At 46.0% G+C, this 20275-nt stretch overlaps 1 protein-coding gene across 6 annotated transcripts in view; it reads left to right on the top strand.

The window, feature by feature from the left end:
- P4HA1 (prolyl 4-hydroxylase subunit alpha 1) overlaps window positions 1-20275 on the top strand; it is a 36857-nt gene that overhangs the window by 1309 nt on the left and 15273 nt on the right. For 5 of the 6 annotated variants that reach the window (XM_051618063.1, XM_051618061.1, XM_051618064.1 and 2 more), the window contains exons 1-8: window positions 1527-1611; window positions 8995-9105; window positions 9995-10091; window positions 12517-12668; window positions 15061-15198; window positions 17647-17886; window positions 19075-19265; window positions 19792-19968. In XM_051618063.1, coding sequence (XP_051474023.1) covers window positions 9018-9105; window positions 9995-10091; window positions 12517-12668; window positions 15061-15198; window positions 17647-17886; window positions 19075-19265; window positions 19792-19968 — 1083 coding nt within the window. In that variant the 5' untranslated portion in view covers window positions 1527-1611; window positions 8995-9017. Of the gene's footprint in view, window positions 1-1526; window positions 1612-8994; window positions 9106-9994; window positions 10092-12516; window positions 12669-15060; window positions 15199-17646; window positions 17887-19074; window positions 19266-19791; window positions 19969-20275 lie in introns of those variants that run through there. The other variant, XM_051618065.1, reaches the window with a different exon arrangement.

Here is a 20275-nt window from a genome sequence, read left to right as displayed (position 1 = left end):
GAGCCCGTGTGGGATGGGGAGGGTGATGGAGGTGCTGTGCTTCGTGAGCCAGAAAGCCCTGGAAGGAGAGTATCCTCCTTCAGGAACATCAACCTGGAGCCATCTTCTCCTGGGCTAAGACCTACGAGAGGAGGAGCTACCAGCAAGGACCTGGGCCATGGGACAGAAGGTGGGGTGACATGTCCCAGGAACACGGGCTGGGCAGCAGGAGGTGCCAGGCTGGAAGCCATCCTCTCCTCACCCTGCTCCGGGCTCTGCCCGCTCCCGGAGGAGCCGAGGGGCTCCCGTCCCCCAAAGCCCCCCAAAGCCCCGGGGCCCCTGGGGCCTTTCCTGGCCTCTTGGGCTCCAAGGAATGCCAGGTCTGGCTCAGCGCTTCTCGCAGCTGGCGCTGTCCTGCCAAGGCCTTGGTTAGTAAGCCTGGTTAGTAAGCCTGGTTAGTAAGCCTGGTTTGTGCCCCCACTAGTGATCTCCCCCCCCAAAGATTCCCACCTCCCCCCAGTGATTCCCCCCCTGCACTAATGATCCCCCCCCTCACTAATGACCCCCCCCAATGATGATGCCCCTCACTAATAACCCCCCCCACTAGTGATCCCCTCTCACTGACCCCCACCCCCACCACTCGTGCTCTTCCACCCCCCACTAATGATCCCCCCCACTAATGATTCCCCCCCCACTGATGACCCCCCCAATGATTCCCCTCCCACTAGTGATCCACACCCCCCAGTGATTCCCCCCCACTAATGACTCCCCCTCACTGACAACCCCCCCCACTAATGATTCCCCTCCCACTAGTGATCCTCCCCCCCCAATGATTCCCAACCCCCTCTCCAGTGATTTCCCCCCCTTACTCATGATCCCCCCCTCTCACTAATGACCCCCTCACTAATGATTCCACCCCCCACTAATTATTCCCCCCCACACTAATGACTCCCCCCACTGATGACCCCCCCACTAATGATTCCCCTCCCAGTGATTCCCCCCTCACTAATGATTCCGCCCCCCACTAATTATTCCCCCCCCCCTCACTAATGACTCCCCCCGCTGAGGACCCCCCCCCCCCACTAATGATTCTCCCCACTGATGACCCCCCCCCACTAATGATTCCCCTCCCAGTGATTCCGCCCCCCACTGATGACCCCCCCCCCACTACTGATCTTCCCCTCACTAATGATTCTGCCCCCCACTAATTATTTCCCCCCCCACTGATGACCCCCCCCCACTGATGATTCCCCTCCCAGTGATTCCCCCCTCACTAATGACCCCCCCCCCCCTCACTAATGACCCCCCCCCCTTTCACTAACGCCCCCCCCCCCCCAGTCCCCCCCCCCACGTGGCGCGCGGGGCCGCGCACGCGCAGCCGGGGGCCCCCGCCGCTGTGACCCAGCTCACGTAGCGCGCGCGCCGCCCGCCCCGCCCCCGCCCCCCCCCCCCCCCCGCCTCGCGCGGGCCTAGGGAAGGGGGCGTGGCCCGCGGGCTATAAGAGGCGGCGCGGGGCCGGGCGCGCGCGCGGAGGGTGAGCTCGGCGGGCAGTTCCCGCCGCTTCTGTCAGCCCCGCACCGCCCCGCACAGCCCCGCACAGCCCCGCACCGCCCCGCACCGCCCCGCGTCCCGGTGAGCGCCGCCAGCACCGGCCCCGCCGCCGGGGCCAGGGGGCGTGGGTGGGCCCGGGGGAGGCGTTGGGGGGAGGGGGGTGGGGGGTGGGCCGGGAGGGAGGGAGGGTGAGGGGCGCCGGGGGGCGCGACGCGTGTCAGGGCCCCGCCGGGAGACCCTCCCGGGGCAGCGCCCGGGGTGCCGGCCCCGGCGTTGCGTAACGGCAGCCGGCGGCCTCCGGAGGGGGGCGGGAGGGCAGGGCCGCGGCGGCGGGCTGAGCGCTGCCGGCCTCCTCCTCCCGCTCCCCGGCCTCCAGCCTGCCCCGCCGCCGCCCCCGGGGTCCCCTCCGCCGGTCGGGGACGCGGCATCCCCGCCATCCCTGCGGCGGGAAAAGGGGGCTGCGCCGGCCGCGGGGTTGGGGCGGTTTCGTGCGCGGGTGGAGGGGGAGGTTGCTGTGCCTGGGTGTCACGCCGGTGGCTGCGCTTTGAGGGAGGCTGAGCCTTGGTTCCCGCACTTTCCGCTGCTCTGGGTTGGAGTCCAGCCCCTCGGCACTTGGCATCCGACTCGGCGGTCGGGCGGTAGACCCTTGAGCAGGCACCGTGATCTCACCTGGCCAGAAGGAAGGACGTGAGGATGCTGTGGAGCAAAGGGAAAGTGAAAACGTTGTGTGTGCTTAGAGTAACTTCCAGTTTACCTGGAAAGCTGGGTGCTCTTAGAGGAAAGATACTTCAGGGGTACAGAGAGAAGGTACCAAAGGGTTCGCAGAGCCTTAGGGGGTTGGAAGGGACCTGGAAAGATCACCCAGCCCAACCCCCCTGCCAGAGCAGGGGCACCCAGAGCACATCACACAGGAACGTGTCCAGGGGGGTTTGAATGTCTCCAGAGAAGGAGACTCCACAGCCTCTCTGGGCAGCCTGTCCCAGGGCTCTGGCACTCTCACAGCAAAGAAGTTCTTCCTGATATTCACATGGAACCTCCTCTGCTCCAGTTTGCACCCACTGCCCCTTGTCCTGTCACTGGACATCACTGAACAAAGCCTGGCTCTGTCCTCCTGACACTCACCCTGAACATATTTGTAAACACTGATGAGGTTGCCCCTCAGTCTCCTCTTCTCCAAGCTGAAGAGACCCAGCTCCCTCAGCCTTTCCTCATCAGGGAGATGTTCCACTCCCTTCAGCATCTCTGTGGCTCTGCCCTGGACTCTTTACAGCAGTTCCCTGTCCTTCTGGAGCTGAGGGGCCCAGACCTGGACACAATATTCCAGATGTGGCCTCACCAAGGCAGAATAGAGGGGGAGGAGAACCTGGTTGCCCAACATTCAGTTTCACAGGTTTTTCCTCTGCTGACTTCAGTAAGAGGGGTTGAGTGCTTAAGTGTTCACCTCCTTTGGATACATGAAGATTCAGTGCTCAAGGTTTTGTTAAGAGATAGGAGTTGTTGGTTACAACAAGTAGATAAATGCAGCTTCTTAACAATGCAAAAAACTACCCAGCTAAGCGTGCAGACAGTACTCTGGCAGGGGTGGAAAGTAAAGGTGTGATGAGTTCCCAGTTTGGGAAGCAGTTTTTGGGACTAGAAATGTTCTTCATATTGTTCTGCACCCATTACTACTTTTGGATCATTGCTGGGTACATTTTTAATGTCTTGAACCATACTGTGAAGCATTTAATTTGACCTCGAGTACTCTACACTGCTTCATTATGTGCTGAGAGAACCAGTTCTGATTTATTTTTTTCCCCCCCTCCTGGGACTCGAAGTAACAGGAATGTGCCTAAATCTTGCTTTGCTGAGAGTATTAATTCTGCCATCGAAGCAGTGATTCTAGGCACATCTCTTCTAGCTGTTGACCCATGTAGAAGCTGAAGAAGCAGCACCATTTTGTGAACTGCTGTCCAGCAGCAGTGCTGTCCTAAGCCATTCCTGATCTGTGCTCTTCACACAGGCTGGTACATCTAATAAACCAAATCAGAAGTGAGAGTATGGGCAGGGGGAGATCACTACCTGCTTCCCAGCAAAAAACAGCTGATGTGGATTAGTTCTCGTTGCTCATGCACTAGCCCTCCATGTGATGGGTTGTCCACTGGCACAGCTGAGGTGGTGGTGGTGAGACAGGAGCTGCTGCAGAAACTTTGGTTGAACAGGATTTATGTCTGTATTAAGAGCTATGCATTGAGCCTGAGGAGAGGGGGGGGTGGTCTCTCTGACATTTAGAGGTTCCAAAATTGTTGTACACTGAATGGTTTTAAAATCTAACCTTTAAAGCTGTGGTTTTGTGGTGTGCACATGGATTGGAATATATCCAGTGTGGTTTGCAAAATATGATTGATTGATAATGAGTAACACTGTGGAAGAAGTGAGGATAAATAGGGGTTTATGGGAGAGAAAGCTTTGTCTCCACGTTGAAGTTGATATAGATAAGGACACTTCTATTTTGAAGAAAGTGGTCCAAAAGAAAATACGTGTTAGAATAAAAACAACCCGACCTTACTTGATAAATTGTGTCTGTTTAATCAAGGAAAGACTGTAAATAAAGTCTTTGCTGAAACAGCATCTCTGCTGTCACTTGGGCTGCGTGTTTCTAGGCAGCATTATTGCAATAGCTTCAGAATGATTTGCTGCTCAGGCTTTCTGCTACTGCAGAACCACCTGCAGGGCTATAGCTTCAGCCTGAAGAGCTCTTACCCGTTGCTATTTGTCAGCTCTTGGTCATTGGGGTTGTCCTGCACTCTTTATAATTGCTCTTAATATCTGAAAACATTCTGTGTATCTCTGTAGATACTCTGCTAATCCTCGAGCAGAAGGATAAATAGAAGGGTAGCCTCCTGCTTGTTGTGTCTAATAACTGCTCCACTCCATCGCCAGGGTTTTTTGTCTTGGCTTAGAAAGTTAAAACAAGTGGGCTCTGGGAGGGCTGTGTCCATTCCGTCTCACTGTGGAAGAAACCAAATAAATACTTGCTTCAGTTCCTTGGTACCAGTCTGTGTACAAACACACCTGCTCCACAGTCACACTCCTGAATGTTGCCTTCAAGTTGTCAATAAATGATACTTACATCTCATATTATATTAATATATGATTACTTATACTACAGCTTTGCCATTAAGAAGAAGCCTGGAGCTTTCCATGTCCTTTTGTTAGTAGCAGTTCTAGGAAATATTTATCAGTGGTAGGATCTTAATTTTAAAACAGTCTTTTATTATAATGTGCTAGAGAACTTAGGGAACTGGGTTCTGATGTTTTTGTCCTGTGAAACTGTTAAGCAATGACAGCAGCTAAATGTTCTCGGTACTTAGTGCTTATTTTGGGAAAGTTCTTTCGTTTTGAGTAGTATTTCCAGTCACATCATGTCATAAGACAGAGTTGTCTGTGAGACAGGAGAGGTTTAGTGCAGTGAGCAGCTATGGTTTGTGTTCTCTCCTCCACCCCCTAAACTTGGCTCAGTTTAAGTGATTTTTTTTTTGTTTTGTTGTTGTTTTTTTGTTTTGTTTTTTTACACACAGCAGGATACAGTGTAAGGATTGTGAGAGTGAACCAGCCCTTAAATCAAAAGGTGAGGATCTTGGTGATACAGTTTTGACTCCTGGCCTTGCAGCAGCCTTAACTTTGAGTAGGTCACTTATTTCTTACCTAAACAAAGAAGCTGTTTTGGTATTAGGTTAGAGCTATTCCAGAATAATTCCATGTCGAAATACACCCTCCGTCTCCACTTTAGGTCTTGTTTTCTGGATCCTGGTAAGCACTTGGGAGCTTGGAATTGGCAGTGAGGAGATTTTTATAAAAAGCATTTTCAGTTAAACGCTTCAGTCTTCGATTATCAATTAACATGACTTCATTGTGGGGTTATGTCACTCTCTGTGGTTTATAATAACTTCACTTTTCTTGCATGGAAGCTACATGCGTGTCCATGCACCTGTGACTCTTGCTGGTTGTTTCTACCTGTAGAGCAGAGCTGAGCTCTGTAAGCCCTCTGAACACCTGGGTTTAAGTTTCATCGTTTGAAATGGCATTTGTTGTGCATCCCTGCCGTTTGGGGAGTCATGGGCTGCAGCTGGCAGTATCATTTGTCTAATTGCTGCTGTGTTTTACTTGGATCTTTGTGTTTGTTTGTTCTTTACTGTTTTTTTTTCCATTCTTTTTTTTAAATTGTTTTTTTCTTCTCAGCTGTGCCATGTTTTATTGTTTCAAAGCTTTGCAAATGCACTTCTCACAGCAAGCCTGGAAGCTCCTGTGTTAAAGCTGTCAGCTGGACTCCCACTTCTGTATGTGGGTAGTGAATCCCCACCTCTCCTAGATGCTCAGCTGCTGTCTCTGTGTCTGCCTGAGGGACACGGCTGAGGAGGAGAGTCAGACTGATAGGAATAACATAGAGAGGATTTGCATCTTGTTTTACTTCATGTCACTGACAGGAAGAAATTAAGCCTACTTATTTGGCAGCTTGTGCCTCTAAGAAATTCTCAGCATCTGTCTTAACTGAGTTTTATTTTCTTTGACTTGGGAACCTGTAGCTGATCCTTCTGCAGTAGTTTTGAAAGCCATGCTGCTTAGCAACTGGTGTTAGGGCAGTGAAAGCTTGGCTGGCTGCTGCCTTGGGTGCACTTTCCAGCTCTAAATTCTGGCTGGGAGGGAAGTAATCTTGGGTGGCTGAAAGCTATTATGGGAGTCTGAGTCCTTGCAAGTGACAGAAGAGCTGGAGACTGTGAAGGGAAAGAAAAATGAAGTTGGAAGTGACCTCTGGATGTTGGCTAGCCTTAACCTCCTGTTTGAAGCTGGCTGAGCTTGGAGGTTAGGTTAAGCTGCACGTGGGCTTGTCCCATTTAGTTTTGAAATTCTTTCAAGAGTGGGAGAGCCAGTTTCTCTGGGCAACCTCTTCTAGTGCCTGACTGCTGTCACCCTGAGAAACTGCCTTTGTACCTACTTAGAACTCCCCTTGTTGTACAGTGTGACCATCACCACTCACTCATGCTGCTGTGTGCCTGTGAAGGTGTGAGAGGGAGCAAGCTTGCAACCGTGTTTGGGGCCAGCCCAGCATTGGAGCAGGCTGTGAAGGCAGGAGAGAAGAGGGATGTTTCCAAGGTGTGCTGCTCAGACAGGCCTTATGGCATCCTTTTATCATGCAAGGTGGAAGACTGTCACCAAGAGTCGTAGGTGGAAAGGTTACGTTGTTTTCATCACCTTTTTGGTAGTTTTTTTTTGTTTGTTTTTTAGAAAAGTTTTATGTTGATTAATAGGAAAAAGTAAACTTTCTGAGGCTTTCCTTGGGTTTCACTGAGTGCAGTAAACAAATAGCTCAATAAATTCTGAGTACTGATAATGTTGGCAAATATTTATCCTGTAGTAGAACTGTTTGTGCTTTGTAATTGGTTCACAGATAGATTAGCTTAAGTGCTGAATGGGCAGGAGGCTCATTCTGCTTTCTGCTGAGCAAAATACAAATTGAGCAGTGTTTATAATGCAGGTACACATGAGTGGCCTTGTGCATGTGGGTAGGGCTTCTTTTTAAGTAAAGAGTGAAAGGAAATTTGCCTGCAAGAAAACTTGAGTCCAGATGCGACCGCCTAGCTTACAGCAGTTGCTCTACTGGAGCTGTTGTCTAATGAGATTGCCATTAGAGGCAGAAGTAGGTACAGCTGTGTAGACCTTGCCAAGGTCCCCTGGTTTGTGCTGAAAGCCAGGTGTTAGAGGCTGGCTGCAGAGTTTTATGTTTGTCCATTGTGTTTGGGGCTGGAGTTTCACAGATGGATTAAACCTGTGCTGCAGCCAGAAACAACCATTTAGCCTTCCTTTCCTGTCTTGCTGCTGGTTCCTGCCTCCAAATTGCCCTCCTGTGCTGACATGGATGTTAGAGGGCTATGTAGTGAACTGTATCAGAGCTGAACCAGAGTAAAAGGAGCATGTGGGGAGGGAATTTTTTTTTCATTAGTTAAGTTTGAAATAGTCTGATTTAGCTTGTTGCCTGGCTGGCAGCAGGGCTGGTTTAGAGCACTGGGGGGCTGAGGGTGCTTGACTTGATGGAGGGAAAAGCAGAACTCCAGGCTTCTCTCTCCAGGTTTTTACTGTACGTCTTGCTTTCTGCTGGTGAATGTGTCAGGATGCTTCAGCCCTTCGATTGTTGTCATGCACATTCCAGATGATTTACAAGAATTGGAGGTTGTGCTGCTTTTCTAGGCTTCTAGGAGTTTCCTGCTGTTCCTGTTAGTGGCAGTGAGACTGCTTGCCAAGAGGCAGTCCACAGAGTCAGTAGGTGTTAATTGAAGTACCGCTCTTTCTGTAGTGCTAGAGGTGGAAAGAAAGTGAGGGGACTGCTTCCTGACCCTTCAGGTGCAATGTGAGAAGAGATCCTGTGCTCTCTTGTTCTCCGCTTGTGTGTGGGACGATTTTTCTTTTGAGTGTGACTTTTGCACTTCTGTGATTTGGATTACTCCTTCCTTGTGTGAGTGACACACCTGGTTTTATGTTGTTCACTACCAGTACTGTCAGCTCAATGAAAAGCACATTGCTTTCTTCCCTAAGTAGGCTGTACCACTGGACTTGCTTTGTGATGTTGCCTTTTTTTTGGTATTCTTTTTTTCTTCTTTTTTTTTTTTTCATTAGTTGCCTTGCCATTGGAAGAACAGTAAAACAGTTTCTTTAGTACATGCAGTGGGTTTTAATTTTTCTGAGCAGATGCAGCACATGAGAGTTTAAGGTTTCCTGTTTGGGGAAAAAAGTAAATCTTGTGAATTCCAAGACAGCAGAATTACTTATAAAGCATACAGCAGTGAGGAAATCCTAGGCTGTTAAAAGATTTCAAAGATTGGCTGAGAGCTTGGCAGCTGCTTCTGGGAGGCAGTGCTGCCTCTGAGCCGGCTGTGGCCTTACCCAGGGACTAACTGAACCAGCAAGAGAGGAGCCTTTTGTGTCAGGTACAGAGCCTGGCTTCATGGTGGTGGCAGCTGAGGAGCAGGGACATGCACATAACTTTGTGGACTGGTTGTTTAGCATTTTCATGCAGACCTGTTCCTTTCTGACTGATCAAATGGAGACATTTTTCTCCTTGAACAGATGAACTTGATGACACGTGTTTTAACTAGGTGTTATTTTCCAGTGTTTGATCTCATGGTTTGTTGAGAAGCAGCTCTAGCTGCAGTGTGTCTTAGATGTCAAAAGGATGAAGAGTGCTTGTGAAGACCCTGTCTCCAAGCTATTCTTTCTTCTTTTGCCACACAAGTGGTAAAGTGTAAGGAAGTTTGCAGAAAGGCATCAGTCCTCTGTGAAAGCTGCTCAAGCTTATTGAGACTAGAACTGTTTGAGAAATTCTGCTGCCTGAAGAGCTAGTGGCAGCCCCAGAAGAATAAGCTTTTGAAGGCAGATTGACCTCTCTGGTGAGTAGGGATTTTTTTTACCTCCTTTATGTTTCTTCCATAGGTACATGGTGAGGTGACACAGCTATGGCATTCAACAAGATTTGGTACACTGTAGCCCTTGGACTTCTGCTGCCTTTTTCTTATGCCCATACGGACTTCTTCACTTCCATTGGTGAGACATGCTTTGGTGCTGCAGAGCTGAAAGAATTTCTTGATGACTCTCAAAACTGATTCTGCAGTGGTGTGTTAATGCTGTGCAAGGCTTTAATTGGTAGAGGATTAAATCCACTTGCTAGTTCTCACTGACTTCTTTATTTTGGAAGAAATGTGCTTTGAGTTAAGCCCAGCCCAGTTAGTCTAATGACCCAGACTCAGGTTTGTATTCAGTGTGTGACTTGTGGATTTTAAACAAAATTGTGATGTGGACTGTTGCACATATATAGAAGCAAGCAAAACAGTGGCTGAGGGTATGTAATGATGCCAGCATGTCAGCATGCTGTCTCTCAGGTTCTGATGGCCTGTGACACAGCTGAAAATGTGGACTGCCATCACTTGGTGATGAACCAGTTCAGTTGCCTGCTTGCAGGAAATGAAGCAATTATGAATTAATAACAGAGTCTGTTAGGGGACCCAGTGAAGTCAGGTGAGTAATCTTAGGAATAAAATGCTGGTATAGTATTGTGTATCAAACATGAAGGCTTTGTATATTTCTGTAGATTTATCTTTATTTGCTCTGCCTTATGTATGCTTGGATGAAAAATTACTGTATTGCAACCTACTTCCTTTTCCAGATGAATCCTAAATGAGTTCTAATAATAAATATGAGACACTATGTTAATTTCCATGGCAACAAGCTTGGTCCAACATGAGATTTTTTCCTTACAAAAAAAATAAATGCAAAATTCAAATACTCCTTCAGGATTATTTAAACAAATGCAGAAGGAATTTGGGGAAGCAAGATTTGAGAAGAGGAAGAAAGTAGAAGAGAGGAAGAACTCCTCTTATTCTCAGTTCTTGGGTTTTCATTTCTCCAGGACTAATCTAACTCATTTGTTTTCTAGGTCATATGACAGACTTAATTAATACAGAAAAAGATCTGGTGGTGTCACTGAAAGATTACATCAAAGCAGAAGAAAGCAAGCTGGAACAGATCAAAAAGTAAGCAGCTTGTTTTATAATGCTAATAGTTAACAATTTGAGTCCACCCTTATGTAAAAAGTGCTTCCCAAGGCTGATTAAATGTGTGGAATTTTTCCTCTGAGGCAAAGCTTAAACCATCAGTTTTTGCTGGGCCTTTGTCTCCAAGCCATCAGTTTGTTTTATGGAACTTTCTAATGGTGGAACCCAATCCATCTTCTTTATGATGCCTTCACTTTAGGTCTCCATAATTCCCAAGGGAATGTAGTTACTTGAATGACAATTAGCTTGTTGGAAACTGAAACCCAAGGGGTCTCCAAATGAGTGTTGGAAGGACTGCAATGATCCACTAGACATAAAAGCTTTAAAAAGTGTTGGTGTTGCCAGTGAACAGTAAGAGCAGCCTGCAAGAACAGAGTCTTTTTCTACATCATATGTTTACATTTAAAAGTATAAGCAACATAAAACTTCCTTACTGCTTTTAAAAATGAAACGTGACCATTGCTATTACTGTGTTGCTTGACTCTGTAGGTGTGAGGACCAGAGCCAAATATCTCAGATTTTATCAGAGCTAGAAATAAAAATTTGCTATCACTGAACAGGGTGGTTTCCTGGCTTTCAAAAATGTGTATAAATCTGTCATGAGGATGTTTAAAGAACGTTAGAGATGCATTAATTTTATTTTGGCCTTTGTGCATTACATTCTGCTGTCCAGAAAGATCCTTCTTTTGGACTTTATTTTTATCACTTCAAATACGTAGTTGGAGTTGCTCATAGGTTTGGAACCTCATAAGTATATTCTTTTCAGCTACAAATTAAGATGGGAGCATGCTGACTGGACACCCCAAAGTGTCTAAATACAGTTTATCATATAAGCCTCACAGCTCTGTTTTTATGATATTAGAGGTCCCTGCTGTCAAGTCAGGGAAGTTAAAATACTGCCACAGGTAGAAGAACCTGGAAAAAAAGGCCAGGATTGTTTGAGTTTGTTGGGCTCTGTGCTTTTGCTGAAGGGTATTGGTAGCTTGTGTTGGCTTAAACTCAGTGAAAGTGGGTAATTCACTGAAACGTGGAGGGTGGCTCACACCTCGTGGGTGGCTTGTGGTGGAGGCTTGTATGAAACAGAAACTACTTGAAAGAAGCCCTTGCCTTGTGGTTGCCACTCACGGCTGCAGTGACTTTGAGCTGCTCTTTAGGTTTTGTAGTCATGCAGTCTGGAAACGGAGTCTGGACCTGACCATGTGCAGTGTTTTGTTGGAATTGGTTTTTTGAGGCTTCAGCTTGCTTCAGCTGGAGTGGGTCCATGGGAGCACTTTGGACATCCCATTTTGGAGGAAACCCCATCACTCGGGTTGCTGCTGCCAAAGCAGGAGCTTTCAGAGTGTAGGAAAACAGCTTAAGACAGTGTGGGAAGAGGGAATGTAAACAGCAGCACCTTTAACAGTTGTAAACATCTGCAAATTTAAGTCAGGCATCCCAAATTATGGAACAAGCTGAATACCAGTTTGTGTAGAGAGTTCCCTCCAGGCTACAGATTTTGTGTGTGCTTTATATTGGTGTTGATGTTTGGCATTCACTGTGGGGTGTGGCTTTTTAAACGTTAATTTTCCCGGTTTTCAGGGTAGTTACATGTCTGGACATTCTACCTCTGCATTGCTTGAGAGAGAAGGGAGGTTTGCTTGTTTGCAGGCATGTAGTAGCATAGCTGGGGCCTGTGGGGTGAGGGATGAGTCTGCTGGCTTGGGACTGGAGCACACTCCCTGGATTGTTCCATTAAAATGGTAGATGAACAGCAGTAGCTGTTGAAAGGTGTGCTTGTGTCAGGGTGCATCAGAGTTGTGAATGACTTCTGCCCCTGACTGAGCTAGAGAGGTTTGTGGAGTCCAAACTGTAGAACCAGGACGTTGATCTGGGCTCCTCATTTGGAAGCATAACAACATGTTTCTCAGTGCAAGGCTACAGTATGGAAGGCAGTTCTGTGGTGGAGGCAAAGGGCTTAGCATAGATATGAAAGTGTGTGTCTAAAAGGAAAATAATCTGAGACGAGTGTTCTGTCTTTGAACTGCCTTTTCTGTAAATGTTAGAAAAAAGTGCATTTAAAAACGAGATAAAAAATGTGGGTAAAGCTTTGGTTTTTATTAAGTCCTGCATGAAAACTCATAATGGATCTGCTGGCATACTGCATTTGGTATTTGTAAGAAGGAGTTAATTCAGCAGCCAACAAAGACCACAAGAGCAACATAAGATCTAGGCTGCAGCTGAGGAAGAAGATTTAAAAGGAGAAAAAAAGCCCTTTTTTTTCCTTCTGGGAGAGCTTTATACATAGCTAATGTAAAAGTTTGCAGTTTGGCTTGATGAGTTTTATCAGCCAAGGCTGCTGAGTAACTCAAAATCAGTGTGGCAGACCTTTACCAGAGACTTGAATGAGTGTATATTTTCACTGTAGATGGGCAGAGAAGTTGGATCAGCTGACAGATACTGCTACAAAAGACCCGGAGGGGTTTCTGGGACATCCTGTAAATGCATTCAAGTTGATGAAACGGCTTAACACAGAGTGGGGTGAGCTGGAGAACCTGGTTCTGAAGGACATGTCAGATGGTAAGTGTGCCTGTAGTAAGAACAAGATCATGTTACAATTCATTTGCATGACTATGTCTTTGATCTGTGGTGGTTTCAATTAGACTTGTAAGTCTGCTTTTGAGGTGCCTTAATAAAAAAATAATAAAAAATAATCCTAGAAGATCTGCCATTTTGCTGTCAGTGTTGCTATAATGTGAGCTTTACCAAAATCTAGGAGAACTGCAGTTTAAACTGAGTAATCTCCTTGGATGCTTTACATTTTCCAGAGGGTCAGGGCTTGCTTCACATACCCTCCTGCTTCTTGCAAAAATGGGATTTCATCTCTTAAGTGTGGTAACTCCATTAAACAGGAAAAAGGGAATTAAACTCTTTTGAGCCTAAAACATGTGGGACTGTCCTTGAGTGTGGTCAAGTGCTGTTGCTGTTCCAAGAGTTGTTGAGGTGTGATGGCTCAAAACCTGATTGTTGGGTGAGACTGAGCATTTGTGGAGCTGGTCTGAACTAGTGCAGTGAACACTTTGCTGCCTCTTTTCTTCTGCAAGAGTAGAAGCCCTTCAGTGGGGAATAGGACATGAAATTGTTAACTGTGAAAGCTGCTCAGCAACAAGGAAGCTGGGATGGTGATATTTGACCTCTAAGAAGCCGTCTCAACAGCTAACAGATACCAGGTGTAGGTTTGTAGTAAAAAATGATTTAAAAAATGATTTCAAAAAAGACCTAGGGTTAGTTTCTGATAAGGGTTCAGCACAGTCAGCTCTTGCTTGTTGCTGTGGGGAACTGAATATCCTGGCTGCACCTGCCTGCCAGAAATCTGGACCCCAGGGCATCTTCATTCATTCAGCCCTTCTGAATGAAAAAGGGAAAGACAGGACAAAAAACCTGGACTGTTTCATTTTAAGAAAATTGTTAGGAAAAAGGAACAATACTGAGATAAGCACAGTGCAGTAAAAGAAAGGATGAACAGGACTGAAAGGATATGGTCTATTTTTTAAACATGACCACCTTTCTGAAAGCTGATAGTGTTATCAGGTCTGAGTAGTTAAAAAGGACTACTGAAGTGTGGCAAAAATCACAGATTTGGCCAGTTCATTATTTTTTGGGTGGTTTTGCAGCCAAGTGTTGCATACTACACTTTGTCTGGTGTTGGTCAGGCTGCTAGGTTTTCTACTGGTGGATATTAGATGAACTTAGCAAACATCCTCCTGACAGTGTCCTTAGTTAACACTCTAAAGCTTGTTGTCCTTCTGGATCTTGGGACTAGTTTGCTGAGTAGAAAGGTTACTTTTCTGAAAATGCCAGAGTTGACTGTCAGATTGTTCAAACTGAAGTCCTCACGCTGGGCCTTGTTGATGCCATTCCTTTTGGTGCCTGCGTGTTCCAGGATGCTGGTGCTGCCTTCCTGCTTGCTGGAGTTCTGTTTCCCTCCTCAGTGCTAACAGCCCACCAGCCTCTTCGCTGTGCAGAAGCAGAAGGGAAAGAACCATGTCTGTTCTCCCACTAGAGAGAGGATGGTGCACTAGCTCTGCAGAAAGGCCCTTGCAGTAACAGCAGTAGCAGTGGTTGTGTGTGTCTTCACCAGAGCAGCAGGAACCTTTCACAAAGGGGAGATGGTCACATGTGACTCTGATGACCAGGGGACAGTTCCTAGAGTGAATATTTTTTTACTTTATAGAGCCTGCTTGTTTTCTGTTCCATAAATGTCACCCTGGTGCTTCTTTTAAAAGCCCCCACGTTTTCCTGTTGTTCCTTTCCTTTCTTTTCACAAAAAAAGTTGAGATGCTAACTTTTCAACATGCGTCCTGAGTTCAGTTCAGAGATGTGTGAAGTTGGATCTTGAGAAGCCTTTTTAACGTTGTGTGTTTCTCAAATCCCTGTGTAAATACAGAAAGCATTTAGGTTCATAGTGGCTGCTTAATGGGCCTAAAGTCTGATCCAAAGCTGTTTGCAGTTAGACATCAGCATTTTGGGTTCTATTTATTAAGCAGCCTTAATCTTAGTCTGCTCTTCTTAGCACTGTTTGGTTTTTTCCTCTTCTAAGTTATTTGTAAATTCCATGTTACTTAATGAAAAGCCTTTTGGAAGGCAGATTGAGTGGAATGGTTCTAAAAACTACCAGTATCTTATCTCTAATGTTCTCCAGGCAGGGGTTGTTTCTTTGTTCTATTTTGTTTGGGTTTTTTTTAACCTGTTAAGACAAAAATAGTTTCTATGTGAAACTGAAGGGCTACTCCTGTCCTTTAGAAACAAACCTTCATTGTTTGTCAGTGCTCTGCAGGGCTCATGGCTCTTCCTGACTTATTAATGGCCTTTCTTGAAGTGTTAGCTTTCCCCAGAGTAGGGAGTCATTTCATGCATGGAGTTTATAGAATCCCTGGGACAAAGGAGACCAAGCATTTCCCTGTCTTTCCAGGCTTTATCTCCAACATGACCATCCAGCGGCAGTTTTTCCCAAATGACGAAGATCAGACTGGTGCAGCAAAAGCCCTCTTGCGGCTTCAAGACACGTATAATTTGGACACAGACACCCTCTCAAGAGGGAATCTGCCAGGTAAGAGTCACTGATGTTATTTTCAGAAGACCCCGTGAACTTTTACTCAATTTCCTGGTAACAAATCTTTGGACTCTTCCATCTTCAGCTGTGTGGTGCGAGGGTAACAAGAGGCTGGAGTTAGCTAATAATTAGTGAGGTGTGGGTTGTTGAACACAGATTGTTGTAGGTGTCAGTTTTAATTCTGCCACACCTCAAGAGAGAGGAACCTTCAGGCTATGCTGGGGAAGAGGAGACCTGGGAAGAGCTGACCTGCTCTGGCATACTCTCAGGTCTGTTGCTGTGGTGGTTCTGTTGGAAACTGCATTCACTTGGCTTCCCTGCCCTGGTGGGCTTTCTTCTGCCAGCACAGTGCCCGAGTGCACGTGGGTAACACACTGCTCTTTCTGAATGGAGACTGTCCTTCATCCTGTCATACTCCTTGCTCTGCTCTTGTGCTCATTTTTTGCTGTACTAGAACTTGAATATTTCTTTTTAGTTGAAGTCTGCATCTTTCTTCTAGTTATGATTCAGTGTTAATAGTTTTTATTAAAAAATCAATGGCAATCAAGTCTTGCCTGGGTGAGGATTTTCCATGTATTGAAATAGTTGTGCACTGGTAGATACCTGGTTTTATTACTCAGTGTAATGCATTTTAACAAAGTTCTATTTATTGACCCTTTCCCACTCACGGGTCAGATGGACCTTTCAGCTTAGGAGTCACTGAAGTTTCTTTGAGCTTAAACTTCATGGAGCATGTAAACTGAAAACCAAAAGACAGCACGTACACAGATAGGAGCTTAGGTGGCATTACATGAGGTAATCTTTAATAGGTTTATATGCAGGAGAAGACACACTTCTTTCTTCTTAGAAGACACTTTTTCTGCTGAGTTTTCCTTGTTTCCTCTGCTCAAAAATAGCTCTGTGCCAACTGGCAAAAAATCAACTCTGTACAATCCATCTGTGTTTTTGCAAGCACTTATTGTGGTCAGATGCCTAATAAAATTAAGCGTAATTGGCTTTATATGTTATGATGTATAACCTTGCTTTTGGGTTTAGTTCAAGACTGTCTCAAAGACCTACAGATTTATTCTAATACAATAAGGAGTTTGTTACTATTTTCTTAAAGCAACACAAAAATCCAAGACCAAGTGCTTCGTGTGGGCTGCAATTTATTGCTTCTTTTGAAGCAATCAGCTGTGCAGGCTGTGTGTAAGGAAGTGTAATTGCAGGATCTGGAAGTCCTAGACTTGGTCTCTTCAGAGCTCCAGAGAGGAACATCTCGTGTGGTTGCTTGTTTGTGCTCTTTGTCTTCCATCCCAGGGAGTTTGTTTTGCCAGGTTGCTGAGTTCTGATCAGAATCTAACCTGCTGTCAGATTGCTCATTAACTCTCCTTCCTCTATTACAGGCCGTGCTGTTGCTTTATATTAACTAACAGCCCTGTTTGATGATTGCTCTCCCAGGCACCCTTGTAAGAGTTCCTTTTGACATGTGGGTGTTGTGCTGCTTCTAACCAGGCTGTGGCCCTGCAAGCTGTGGCCAGTTCCAGAGGATCTCTCTGCCTGAGAGCACTCCTCCACCACCACCCCCAGTTCCCCAATCTGTGTGTTATTTTAGAGTTTGCTGCTTCAGGCACAGAAACCTGAAATTGCTGGCTGTGGACACCTGGACCACAAGGTGTTAAATGAGTGAGCAGAACCCAAGTTGTTCCATGGGCCACTGCATTTCATGGACTGTCTCTGCACTGTTTCATCTCTTAAGGCATGTCTTTGGCAGAAGAATTTCCCTGTTGGAACACCGCTGTGGGAGAAACTGGGATGCTGTTAGAAATTCAGGATGTATTAAGATGTAATCAGGAGTGTAATTTTAGCTGTAGGACTGGCAGGTCCCGTTTCCTTTTTACAAGATTAAATTTGGTTTTTCATTGGGCCTCAATTTACAGTGGCAAAAATAGGAGTCTGTAATTTGCTTAGGAGCGCTTTGATCTTCCAGAGATCTCTTCAAATGTTTCTAAAAATGATTGACTTCAAAAAATCATGAGCAACTGGGAATTTACTGACTGCTGGTTTCTTTTTCCTCCCCCTCTAATTTGTCGCTAATGAGATGAGCTTCATTAACATTTTGCAAGTGATGGTGTGATGTCTTTGAAAACAGATTGCTGAAACTTCATATTTGCAACTTACTATTGCGCTTGCTCAGTGTTGGGGGTTTTGAATAAGGAGGGCTTATTTTATTTTCCACTAAAGGTAAAGACATTAAGCTAGTTACTGGTGTTCTGGCAATGGAAAACTGCATCTAACTGCTTCTGTGTTCTGCCAAGGATTTAGGAAATAGCCCCCACAGAAGGGAACTGTTGGAGAATAGAAATAAACTGTGCTGTGAAGAATAAGAAATAACCAAATGTTGCTCGGAAGACTGGTCTGGAATTCTGTATAAGTTCTATTTTCTTTGGTTTGTTTTAAATACAGGTGTGAAGCACAAATCCTTTTTAACAGCCGAAGATTGCTTTGAGCTGGGAAAGATTGCCTACACTGAAGCTGACTACTACCACACTGAGCTCTGGATGGAACAAGCTCTGAAACAGCTGGATGAGGGAGAAGTGTCTTCTGCAGACAAAGTCTACATTCTGGACTACTTGAGTTACGCCGTGTACCAGCAGGGGGACCTGGGCAAAGCCATGATGCTCACCAGACGCCTCCTGGAGCTGGGTATGTGAGAGAGGGAGCTGCAGCTCCCCGAGGTCCAGCTCTGTGAGCAGCTCCTAGCTGTGCATAGACACTGAGGAGTGTAGTCTGGCCTGTGTTCTGACTTATAAATGGGTTTTGAAATGGATTTTTACTGCTACTCCCATTAACATCTTGAGGTGTAGTTTGCAGTAAAATAAGGCTTATGTTACCATAAATCATGTTTTGCTATCAGTTTAGATAGGCAGTTAGAGTCTCAGATACCATGTGAGAAAGTGTCGTGGTTAAGAATTGCTTTGCTTCTTCCCATTGGAGTGTTTCTTACCTGCTGTCACTGCTGGCCTCTAACCCCTTACCTGCCTTAGCCATTGCTGCCTGAAATGTGGTTCTCTTCCTGTGTCTTTATTTTCCTGTATGGAGAGTACTTCTCTTTGGGGTACAGGCAGGAACAAAAGTAATTAAATTGAAGCTAAACTGGTGATACCAAAATCTCTGCAGCTTATTTAAATGCAGATTAAGCACACTTTGAGACAAAAAGCTTGGAAAAACAAGATACTCAGAATGCAATACTGCAAGCTAAGATTCTGTCTGGTTTATGAAATAGGAAATTGATGCTTCTGTGAGTGTTGCACTGTGTGGCTGATGCCATGGGAAGCTCAGAACTAAACCTAATACAGCAAAGACCAGTGAGAACCATTTAATAATGAACCGAATCTGATTCTGTAAGTTTAGTGGTTGTTAAAAGCTTTGTCACCAGAAATGTTAATTCCCACCGGGGAACTTTATAGCTTTGAAGCCAGTCATGCCATCTCAGCTCTCTTCCTGTCCCCTTTCCTTTGTCTGTCCCTCTCTGGTAAGACTGGCTGGAAGGGCCAAACCCTTTTTCTTTGTGCTTGAGCCTCTGTGCCTGCGGAGGATCCTGGCAAGCACTTACCTGTGAGTATGTTGAGCTTAGGCCTGAAAGCTCTGTGTGTGTTTTCCTGCAGCTGAGTGAGGATATGAGCATGCTGCAGGCCAGCATCACTTCCAGCTTAGCTCACAGTTTTAGCTATCCTCTGAGTGCTCTCAGACCAGAGTCAATGTTTCTAATTTCTGTCTGAGGAGCAGTAGGGTGCATCTGTTTTCTTTTTCTTTCTCTGAATGGCCTTTTCTGGATACTTCTTCACAAGTTGGGAGCTCGCCAGTGATACTTGTCTGTTTCTTTGTCTATAGATCCTGAGCATCAAAGAGCAAACGGAAACATGAAATACTTCGAATATATCATGGCTAAAGAAAAAGAAGCAAATAAGTCCAGCACAGATTCAGAAGAGCAGACAGAGAAGGAAACTGAGGTTAAGAAAAAGGATTACCTGCCTGAGAGAAGGAAGTACGAAATGCTGTGCCGTGGGGAGGGTCTCAAAATGGTAAAGTGGAGTAGACTGTTTTCAAATGTATGAAACCAAGTGTAACAAAGCAATGCCAAGAATTTGTTTGTGTTGTGAAAGCAAGGAAGTTTTTAGAGCAGTTGTCTGGGTGGGTAGCAGTGAGGATTAGTGTCTGTTGGATTTCTTCCCTGCTTCATTCTGTCCAGCAGACAAGTATTGCTGCCGCAGGCGCTGCTGGCTCACTTGGATGTGCTGCATAATTGTCATGAATGGAATAAGGATGCTGGAAGGTCTAGATTTACATGCAATTGCACGAGGGTGTGTTTTTAGTGGTAAAATCATTTTTAATAGGACTGTGGTAAAGTATTGCATGTTGCAGTATTACAGAGTAATCTTAAAGTGCTGAAAGTACTGCTTTCTCCAACTCAAACAGTCTCTTTAACATGCCACTAGGGTAGGGAAGGTGAATTATTCCCAGCTCTTGTTTTGAGGACCTCTTGTTTCACAGAGGCATTGATGTCATATGGAAGGTGTCTGATGATCTCTTGCTCCTCCTTGTTTGCAGACTCCTCGGAGACAAAAAAGACTCTTCTGCCGCTACTACGACGGCAACAGGAATCCTAGATACATCCTGGGCCCTGTCAAACAGGAAGATGAGTGGGACAAACCTCGGATCGTTCGCTTCCTGGACATCATCTCCGACGAAGAGATCGAAACGGTGAAAGAGCTCGCCAAGCCGAGGGTAAATGCCTTACACTGCTGGGCCTTCCTCGTGTCGTTTTCTGTCTGAGTGCCTGTGGTTCTGCCTCCTCTGGAATGCAGATGTGTGCGCTCACACGTTGCTTTTCTCACCTGGTAGCACTTGGTGACATGCTCTTTGAAGGAGACAGTGGGGGAGCTGGAAATCTGTGTAGTTGAGAGAGCCAGGTAACGGCAGGGCAGGGTTGTCAGACTCTTCCAGCAGACACGAGTTCAGTGCAGGCTGCTTCAGATAAGGAGGAGAATGTTCTGCAACAGAGAACAAAGGGACTGCAGCGGGGTTGCCTTGA

The sequence above is a fragment of the Apus apus genome, chromosome 4, assembly GCF_020740795.1.
Source record: "Apus apus isolate bApuApu2 chromosome 4, bApuApu2.pri.cur, whole genome shotgun sequence".
Lineage (NCBI taxonomy): Eukaryota > Metazoa > Chordata > Aves > Apodiformes > Apodidae > Apus > Apus apus.
Note: the sequence above shows the minus strand (reverse complement) of the source record. Positions and strands in the feature narration are given on the sequence as shown.